The sequence below is a fragment of the Nyctibius grandis genome, chromosome 6, assembly GCF_013368605.1.
Source record: "Nyctibius grandis isolate bNycGra1 chromosome 6, bNycGra1.pri, whole genome shotgun sequence".
NCBI lineage: Eukaryota > Metazoa > Chordata > Aves > Nyctibiiformes > Nyctibiidae > Nyctibius > Nyctibius grandis.
In genome coordinates this window covers 59,409,425-59,420,080 of record NC_090663.1, presented here as the reverse complement: position 1 = coordinate 59,420,080, position 10,656 = coordinate 59,409,425, and the positions used below count along the sequence as shown (strand labels likewise).

Genomic DNA, 10,656 nt, shown 5'->3' with positions numbered 1-10,656 from the left:
CAACGGCATTGCTCCTGAAAAAAAGAGGCAGAAAAGCATCCTGGGTATTAAACATATTGAGTATCATGTCTTACTTTACGATCTCTTTAGCTGCTCCTGCCACTAGCAGTTTTTAAAACCACACCAGAGTTAAATTAGCTATATAATAGATACTTATAATACAAAATGAACATGTATTTTGTTATTTTGCTGTTCCCATTTCCTTCAAATATTGTTCCTTTCTCTCTAAACAGGCATCGGTCTGTCATGACCTTTGCTACTGCAAGAAAATCTTAAAAAAGCAGTGAGCTTTCCTTCCATTCCTTTCTTAACTCATATTTTATGGAAGATTTTAATATTCACTGGGATAACATCTTAAGGCCCATTGCAAAATCTATATTCTGTATTCTCCCATTAAAAGCAATGTCTAATTAAGAACCAAAGCCTGCAGGATGAACTCTCTGGGAGCAAATGACTAATTCTTGATAGCAGGACTGTGGTTTTAAGCTGTTGCCAGCATCTTGAGAACAGCTCGATGCTGGAAGCTGCTCCCAAGGGTCTTTTCTTGCAGTTTCGCAAAGCATAGGCAAAGCAGAGGAGGTAGATGCTCCTCGTCGCTCTGCAGAGGCTTGGGGATGTGCACACCAGCAGGGGGAGATGAGGGGATGTCTTCCCACTTCTGGGAACCTTGGCACTGTTGCCTGCCTTCACATACATCTATTTCTTCTACACTAAGACATTTCCACTGCACAGGCTTGCAGTTTTTAATTAAAGCTATAATTTTCCACACATTTAGGCAAATCAGTGCAGTGCTCCACTGGACACATAAGTTGAATTAAATCTGCTGCTTGCATCAGTAAATTTATAGGGACAAGCTACTCCTGCAGATCGAGTTTTAAACCAGTGCACATTTATCCACACTGTTGGGCTCTGCCTGGGCTATTGGCCCTGCAGCTGGATGCAATAGGGCAACTGGGACTGTGGCCCAGCTGTGCAGGAGCTAAGGTTTGGCTAATTTCCTCCAGCAGCAGATGTGTCAGGCAAATCCACCAGTTGCTCTTGGCAGTCTGCAGTGCCATTTGGCCGTAGTTTTGCCTCTGACTCTCTTGCTTTTTATTCTTGTTTGCTTAGTCTTGATCCCTGGTTCCTGTCTCCTTTGTGTTATGCTCCTATACCTCACCTTGTTCCAGTCCTGACTTATCTTATAGTAGGGACTCCTTGGTTTTCAAACTGCTGGCTCTATGACTTTCTGACTATGCTCTCCAGTTTGGTATGACTCTTTGTATCTCTCGTGTCTTGATTTATTCTTATGCTGGCTTGTCTCCAAACTTAGTTCTAACCTGGTCGTCACCTTTGGGTTTACTAGGTAGTTTGATGAAAGTACGTGCCCCTTAAGAAATCTGAAACTGTAGTGGAGGAAACTTGCATTAGCTTGCTTCTCAGCAGTATTGGAAAGGGGACAGATGTGGAAGTCCTTTGCATGATTTCTCTTGAGTCTGCATGCTGCTAGGGATTACAGGCATGACTTTTGCATCAGTTTTGCACCAGAGGCTTAATCTGAATGCACATATTCATTTGCAGCCTTAGATGACCACAGTTATGCTTCTTTTACATTGAAACCTGTGTAAGCAGGCCAGTTTTGGCAGGGGTTATAACTGTTTCCAGGGTTCAAGGTTATTTTCTTTCACTTGTGTTCTTTTCTTTTACTATCTGTTGACTTTTCAAATGTCAGTCAAGCTCTGTATGATTGCTCATGGCACCATTTGTTACTGTTTTCCATGTTGATTCAGCATCTTGGAATTTGGAGCTAACCTGTTTTCTCTTGCCAGTATTCTGGATACCATTGCTTGCATTTTATTCCAACACAATTCATTTTGGTATCATCCATTCCATGACTCTCTGTAGAATTACCTGTTTTGCTTTGCTTTCTAAACCAGGCACAGTATCATTAACAGTGTGTATAAATTCTGCTAAAAGCTTCAGGACCAAATCCAGAACCTGTATAAATAACTGAGCCAAAAGCCTAACGGATGTGTGCAAGGGGAAAACATGCAAAGCTCCAGAGACGCTGACGGTGCAACAGGTTTAAGCGCCCACAGTGGATGCATGAAGACCACACGTGGGGAACGGAGAGGTTACATTTGGTGATGGAGATTGTGTGGCTGTGCTTTGCCATCTGAACTTTCCATCCCTTTGCAAACATAGCCAGAAAGCATTTGGATGATACAAATTGTTACTTGCTACAGGCTCTTTATCTAGCTCCCTCTTGTGTACTGAGGTAGAATAAATGTGGGAAACCATTTGTCAAGAAAATCCTCAGACGGTGCCCCTTGATGGTGACCTGAATTGGTGTGCGGTCCTTTGTATAGGCTCTCTAAACTGGGGTGAATTTCCTCTCTTGGGTATGATGGAACCAAATGGCGTGTGGAGTACTGATAAATTATATTGGCTTCCCAAGGCTAGTATACAACACTTGCTATCAAATTGATTTTGGTCAGATGTAGATGAATGTAGCTCTTCTGGAAGTTTTAGGTGCTTGTAGTCAGTGCTGTGAGCATGGGCTGTAACAGAACATTTATTCCACTACAGAGCATCTCCTGAAGATGCACTGTCAACATAGACTAGTGGTTTTAATCTTGTAGACAACTATGTTATAGAGATTATGGCCTAGGCAACAGACTTAGATACACAGATGTTAAGAATCCCCATTTTTATATTGAAGGGAAGTAAACTTGAACAATTACAAATCTCTCTTAAAAGAAAAATTAGGAAAATAATCAGTTAAGGCAGCACCAATATCCAGACTAACCTCATTGCACATATTTTCCATGCAGCCATCATAATACTCAAGAGCACTAACTCCCCTTTACTTCCAAGATACTGTCAAACTTACATTTATTACATGTGAAGCCAGAACTTCCAGGGGCTAAAAGCTAATGCATGTAGGACAGACTCCCTGTAGCTAGAACGGTTTTTCTCTAATAGTAATGATTAAAATTTTAAACACTCTCTCTTAACAATCAATACTTGAAAACAGTATCTTAATTGGTTGAGTCAGTGTGCAAACATATGGTTACATTTCTAGAAGATAGTCTTCATCTTGCTGCTGAAATAAAGTCCAGGCAACTCGACTGCTAATTTTTCATGGGACCCACGACAAAGTTTGGAATCTGTTAGTCTGTATATCTTTATGAAAGTCTGGCTTAAAATTACTGCTTTTTGATTGTATGGGCATTTATTCCTCCTTCCACTTCAGCTGGATGCTTCTGCTTTCTGGAACTGCTATGTGCTTAAAAGAATTGTCATGTCTCAGCTCAAATGGAAAAGAATCGCTCATCTGAGGCGAAGAAGTGGGGACCGACTTATTTCAGACTTGAATTCTCTCTCCCCCAGCTCTCACAGAATCTTGTCTCCAAAATATGTGATCAGAAGTGACTGCTCTTCAGATCAGAGCTTCCAATGTATCATGCTGAGCTTCTATTCTACTAGGGGATGAAATGACTAACGATGCTAGTAGGAATTGGTGATGCAAGAGGTCAAGTGTGTTAGAATTTTCCCAGAATCCGCGGACTGTGTTCTTTCCATTCAAAGATGTGATCTTCGTGTTCTCCTCCTACTGTTAAATGAGAAAAAGGAATCTATTAGGACTTAGATCCCATGAAAAAGAAATCCCTCTGTGGTAGAGGAGGTCTTTGTGAGAAAAAGCTGAAGGACCACCTGTGTAGATGCAGGGAAAGGACAGATTTAAGTAATAGGAATAGTTGTACCACCTTTAGTACTAACATAGATCTGAAATACGGAATTTTTCTAATCTGTTACCATTATGAGAGAACAAAGACAGTGTTTGGTGATTTCTCTCTCTTCCTTCCCCTCCCTCACAGCAAGGATAAGAATTTTGCAAATGCTCCTGAAACAAGTCTTGGGGTTAAGATTGCACCACACCATGACAGAGAAGTAATGAGGTTGTATACCTGTGATCTGAATCTTGGCCATATCATAGCTTGCAGAGGTGGCATAATACGTGGTATTTGGCAGTGGTACTCACCTTTGCCTTATGAAAGCTTATCTGAAAACTCCTAAAGAAGAAATTACCTGAAATGGGGATTCTACCTTGGAAAAGAAGACTAAGTCCATTCAACAGATGCATAATCAAGGCCCTCCACAAGATAGAATGAACAAATTTTACCTAGGCTAGATTGCGTATTATAGTTGAAAACTTAGAAGCAAAGGAAAACTGTTAAAAAAAACCTCCTAGATAGCTTTCAGAATTAATACAAACATGCTGGAGTTCTGACACTGAATGTCCTTATATAACAGCCACAATAATCATACTTTCTTGTTAAAAAATCAGAGCTGAAGTCTTGTCCTGTGACTAATGGGGGAGCAAGTGTAAGCTGGAGAGACCCAGAGTCTCTGTTATTGCAGCCTATCAAGAATAATCCAGATGACTCATGCAAACAGCCTGCAGTCACAGAAGAACGGATCCAAACTGGCCCTCTGCGTCTCATGAAGCTGTGGCCCACAAGGTGTAAGCAATACCTGAATTTACTGGCCATACTGCATTCCTAACATGCTGCTTCTCCTTCTGTGTCCAAGCACCAAATGCCACTAAGCAGCTCTTCCCGGCAGTGGGGATGAAAATATAGGGTTTGTTCTCTCCAAATTCTTCTGTGCACTTGGTGCTTTGTGAAGTGTGGCTAACATGGGGAGCCTTCTGCATACCTGTCATGGGCTTCAGGATTTGTTTGGGCATATATAAAATACCCTTGCTTGAGCACTAGCTCTGTTTCTTATTCTTGTGTTACCATTGCGATAGGAGTCTCAGATGGGAACTTTGTTACCCAGCTAGTTTGTGCTCGTGGGACAAAAGGATGTTCACAGCACACGGAGCTCCCCACGGTTGTCAGAACAAGCTGAGAGCTCATGCTGCGGTACTGAATGTCAGTTGCATACAATGTCTTTCCATGTTCAGTGAAAATACCACAAGGACAGCCAATAAAATGTCCCCTAAAAATGTCAGGCAAATCAAAGCAGAGAGTATGTGTCATAACTGCCATCTTATTTTTCTTTGTGGCTTTCTAAAGCAATAGTATCTGCTAAGTGAGCAACTTGTACGTCACCCTGGAGGGAAATGGGAAGCCGGGTTAGGTGTCTGTTGATTCTTGGCTCATCTACACAGAAGTTATTCAACGACAACTCTGCAAACATCCCTCTTCCAGGATAGGTGTGCCCTATTTTCCTCTTTAATTAAAACTCACAGTGTTAAACTAAACCGGAACAGCTCAACCTTATTCTGGAAATTAGTCATGAAATTAGTCAGGAATAGCTCCTCCTGAACAACTGCATGTATAAACAAGCCCTGAACAATATTTATGTTGTCTGGAACAATGGGGGACACCATCACAGACGTAAATTACTTTCCAATGGCCAAAGAAACATGAAGTAAGAGCTGGCGTCTTCCAACTGGGGACAACGAACGCTTCACACCCCACATTTGACCATTGCTTTTGTCCTTGCTGGACAGTTTGAGGAGATGGTGGGGCTGGACGGGCCCCAGCAGCAAGGCCGAGTGCTGCAACCTGCGCCAGCCCTTTCGGCAGGTTGACCTGCACCAGGTGTGCTGGGCAAGGTACACAGCTGGGGGAGATGGATGGTTTTTTTCTTTTATCTGTAATGGAGAGCCCCGTACCCGGGGTGTGTTAGCCAGCCCCCCGACGGAAGGGGGTTATTTAAGCAGCTTCCTTTTCGTGCGGGCCAGGCCCGGCTGTCCCTATGCCTGTGCCTGCATGTGACCGCTCCGGGACGCCCTCCCTCGGGGCCGGCGGCTGGAGCCGTCGGGTCTCGGCGGCTGCCCGCGCTCCCCGCACCAGCGCGGGGCGGCCCGGGCACGCAGGCGCGGCCACCGGGCGCGGTTCCCCGGCGTGCGGCCGCCGCAGCCACCGTGAGTGACAAGTGGCGGCCGCCCCCGCGGCCACACGCGGACTCCCCCGCTCCGCCCACGGCTCCGCGGTACCTCCGCGCCTGCCGAGGCGCGGCCCCGCGGGGAACCGCGGCGGGGCGCTGCGCGGCGTGGCCCCGCCGGTCCCCACGGCGCGGGTGGGCGCAGGCGGTGCACCTGGGCGGTGCGGCGGGCGCGGGGCGGGGCTACCTGACAGTGATTGGCAGCTCAGCGGTAGCCAATGGCGGCGCGGGGGAGCAGGAGCAGAGAGGGCGGGGCCGGGCGGCGCACAGCGGGGGGAGGGAGTTGCGCCGCGGAGCGTGTGCAGCGCCGCGGAGCCGCGGCCGGTGTCGGTGCGAGTGAGGGGAGAGACCCTGCGGGGGGGGGGGAGAGACGGGTCCGGATCCCCATCCAGTGCGGCGGCCGGTGGCGGCGGCGGGAGGAGCCGGAGCAGCCGGCGGCGCGCTGCGGAGGAAGGAAGCAAGCGCAGGGCTGGCCGCTGCGTGTGCAACCTGGCTGTTCCTGCTGCCCGCGTCCACTCGCGGCTTTTCCTGCCGGCGTTGCCTGACAGCCGCCCGCCGCGGGTGTTGTCACCGGGGTCTTTGGCGGGGGGGGGGGGCAGAGCGAGCCGTCCTAAACAACCCGGAGGCGTGATTGAAAGCGAGCAATAATTAACTGGAGGAGGAAGAGGAGGAGGAGGAGGAGGACGGGGGTGGAGGAAGAAGAAGGAGGAAGGCACCGCGCGGCAGAGCCCAGCCGAGCCGAGCGAGCGGCGGCGGGACGTGGCAACTTCGGCCGCAGCGGAGGAGCCGGAGCCCTGACCCCAGCGGCGGCCGCCGCCTCAGCCCGCGCCTGCCCTGCCCGAGGGGGGAGAGCCCCGCTGCCTCCCCGGCCGCCGGACATGTCGGAGCATAAGGCCGTTGATCCCAAGTTATCGACGACGGACAGGGTGGTGAAAGGTGGGTGCTGCGCCCGCGGCGCCCTTTCGGCCGGGTCGTCCCGCCGTGCCCCCGGCTGGGGTCGCGTCCGTCCTCCCCTTCCTCGCCCCGGGCAGGTACCGCGGGGCTGCCGGCGGCACGGCCGCTTGAAGCGGTGGGCTCGGCTCAGGGGCTTGCACAGGGCCCCGGTGGAGGGTTTGCGGCTTCCCTCGCCTGCCCGCCCGGCGCTACATTGCAGCATTTCCCCCCCTTCCTCCCTCCCGCTGCCTCCCCCTCTCCGCCTTGAAGGCGCTGCAAAGGGCTGGCGTGAGAGAGAGGGGGAGCCCCAGCTTCCTCACCCGCCCCGGTGCCGGGGAGGGGGGTGGGGGGGTAGGGCTCGGCCCTCTCCCCCAGCCCCCCTGCTCCTCCGGGCGTCCCCCCTTCCTCCTCCTCGGAACTGCGCTCCCCGGAGCCCCCCCGCCCCCGCGAAGGCTTCCCTGCCGCTTGTCACTGCCGTTGGGCTCCCCGCATGCAGCACGATGCCCGGGAAACGCCAGCCGGGGCTCCGCTCCCCCCTGAACCAACCCCCGCTGCGGGGGGACCGGCAGCGCTGCCCGGCTCCCCCCCACCCCGCTCCCTGCAGGGCCGCCCCCGCGGCACCCGCGGCGGGGATGCCGGGCGGGGGGAAGCCATGGCTGTGGGCGCAGGGGGGCGGCGGGGCGCGGGCCGCGGGCGCTGTGGGAGGTGGCGAGGGCTGCTTTCTCCTCCTCCTCCTCCTCCTCTTCCGCCGTGTCTTACTGACGGCCCGGCCTGCGTGGATGTGAAGTTATCCAGCGGGCGTACCGTGGCCGTGTGCGTGCAGATGTGTGTGGGGTGCTCGGCACCAACACGGATTGGCTCCATGATTGTGGTGGCTTCCGAAGGTATGCGTGTGCTGCGAGCCTCGGCCCTATAAACATCTTAGAGTTTGGGTTAACAACACGGTGTGCCCTGCAGTACAGACCAAGGTGTTATGTACCAGGGTAGTGCCTGATTTAAATTGCACATGTGTATCGCTCGGTATGGATGCAGTGCGTGTGTATTTAGTGGTTTGGGTTCCCCCCCCGCCACCCCTACACTGGCCGCATAGCTGGATACACTTGGATACAGCGTATTTCATCTGGTTGGGTTAGAACCCTTATTGCAATACCGAGCGTTATGGTGGAAAGCACAAACCCTAGATGCAGTGTGCATCCTTCCGGAACCCGGGAGGCTGGAAAGTGAAATGGCCTTGGAATAGATACACTTTTGTATTTACATGAGTGTACACCAAAACTAAACACTCAATGTAAATATTATTTGGAAAGGCATATTATTTATATTTTTGTATTTATATTTATACTTACCTTCTTATGCCTTTTCCCCTCCAAATAAAATTGTAGATCTTCAGATGTTTTAAGAAACGTAATTACAAGCACGATAAGAATTTTTAATTGGGATTTCACCTTTACCTTCTGATATCTGGAGTATTTACTGCTTGTTTAAGTAGTCGGTCTGTTATAATGCACTAAGAGTAGGCTTTAGAAGCCTGAAACAACTATGTTTAGCTGATGCTTATCTTCTGTAGAAACAACAAATGACCATCCTATTGGGAAGACTTCTTCGTGATTATGGGATGCCTAACTTTTTTTTTTTTAAGTCTGCCTTCAGCCTAACACATGACCAAATGTCCTGTTCATTGCTGCGGCAGAACTTCCTTTGGTTTAAGTCGATATTTATCACAAATAGGAATTACCTCTATATTTACAAAACCATCAATGGTTTCAGTGCATCTTAATGCGTTTTGTCAGTAATTGCTCTTTGCATTTTTCACACATGTAACGTCTCAAACATCTGAAAGCACTATTTCTAAGAAAACTTAGCAGTATGTGTAGTTAGATATTTTTATAATGCAACTGAAACAGAAATCAACTTTGTTAAACTGAGTTGAAGTATTGAAGAAAAAGAACAGACCATATATGCCGGTTGGGTGTCCATCTCGCCTGGTAACTGTTGTCTCATAATGTCAGTGTTTCACTGGAGACATGAAGATTTGTTTAACTGGTTCAGTCCTTTATTAAATATTGAAATCCTTTTAAGGTCTTAAAATAGCATCTGAAGAGAGTAGTACACAGTAAACTGGTTCTTAATAGGATTATTCTTTGCTGTATCATAGGCACTTCACACTGCCTTCTTATAGACTGTAAGGAAATCAAGTAAGAAAACGGTTGATGGTAATAATAGAGATAGATAGGAAAAGATTACTTTGTTGTTTCTTTCCTATGGGACATGATTTGTACCTTTTGGAGATGAACAACTGAAATAGGCTTGCCATGTTAAATGAATAAAGAAGAATTAAAAAAAAATAAAAAGGCACCTATGCAAGTAGTTGGAGAGCCTTGGTATTTTAAAGAGGAGAAACAGATATTCTGATGTTGGTAAGATATAACCTGTGAAAGCAACTTTTTATTTTTTTAAATTAGAATACCATTTAAAACCTTACTTGGAAACAAAATGTTTTTAGCCTATGTATGCAGGCTCTGGATTCAACGCTTCTGTTTGTATGTGTGGGGCTTTTAAAAATTGTGTTTGGTTGGCATTTTTTTTTTGAAGCTGTTCAAATTACTGGTGCATGACAGGAGATGTCTCCTCCTAACAACAGTTCTGGGCTGGCTGATGAAAATCCTGGCTCGGCACCATTACATAACGGCGGGGTGAGTTTGGGGAGGTTGTGGTTCCAGCAGTTTCGTGGAGATGCTTGTGGCTGAGAGCTGCCTCTTCAGGGGGCTGCTGTGGGCTTTTTTGTTTGTTTGTTTTCTCATGCTTCAGATTCTCAAATACACGGAGAAGTAGGGTATTTCCATAGGTGAGGACTTAATCTCATGCTCATTTTGCTTTGCTTATTGAATTGTCTGAACTGTGCTTAAACTGATTTGAATCAAAAAGAAAACAGGTTTTTTGGGAGAAGTGGAGAAAGGCTCAGCAGCCCCTAATGCTTATAAGGTCTTGGTCTTCTCCCACCTCTGTCATGCAGCTTGTGCACAATTACATTTGACGGTTGGAGTGAAATTTTTGGATCTGACACTGTTGTGCGGTGAGCAGTATAAAGAAGAGATTCAAGTCTGTGTGTAATGTTTTCAGAAGCAAATTACCTCTTGGTAAAGTTGATAAAATTGTGTTCTGTTGAGTTAAAGGGAAAGAAGATCCTGTGTGTGAATCCAGAGGATTTGGTTACAGTTTGAGAAGTACTGTTTAGATTTACTCTTGTGCTCTCTTTAAGATGGTACTTATGATGCAAATTAGATAATTCACCTTTACTCTCTGGATTTTGTGATCCTGTAGAGGAGCAATGCTTTGAATGGTCTGTTGACTGCAAATAAGAACACCTGTACATTCAGAGGTTTGTGGGATTAAGGCTCAGGACAACATACTGTTGAAGCAAATGCTAACTTGATGTGTTTACAAATTGAAATTCCTTGCTTTTTTTGTTAGAGGTATGATGCAGCCTTCACCTAGACAGAAGTGTCTCTAAGTTCTTGTTCTCCTTCAGGACTGAGAAAACTATTCCTTATCCACACTGCTTTTACCTCCTGAGACTTGCCAGCCAAAGTGTGGGCTTGGTTGTTCTTGTGAAGGTAGGAATACCTGTCCCGGAAAAACTGGGCTGAGGATACTAGTTCATTCCTCATGGGTCAGATAACAGCTGTCTGATGTCAACAGCTTTTGGTCACTACTGACATTAGCAAGATTTGAACCCCACTGACCTGGAGGGAAAAGCTGTGTATCGTGTTACTTGACCTCCTC

General features: G+C 47.7%; 1 protein-coding gene across 6 annotated transcripts in view; it reads left to right on the top strand.

The window, feature by feature from the left end:
• Window positions 1-6,236: 6,236 nt before the first annotated feature.
• PPP3CA (protein phosphatase 3 catalytic subunit alpha) overlaps window positions 6,237-10,656 on the top strand; it is a 214,033-nt gene continuing 209,613 nt past the window's right edge. For 2 of the 6 annotated variants that reach the window (XM_068402807.1, XM_068402806.1), the window contains exon 1: window positions 7,679-7,757. In XM_068402807.1, the coding sequence (XP_068258908.1) occupies window positions 7,697-7,757 (61 nt within the window). In that variant the 5' untranslated portion in view covers window positions 7,679-7,696. Of the gene's footprint in view, window positions 6,877-7,678; window positions 7,758-10,656 lie in introns of those variants that run through there. The other 4 variants (XM_068402805.1, XM_068402804.1, XM_068402809.1 and 1 more) reach the window with 4 other exon arrangements.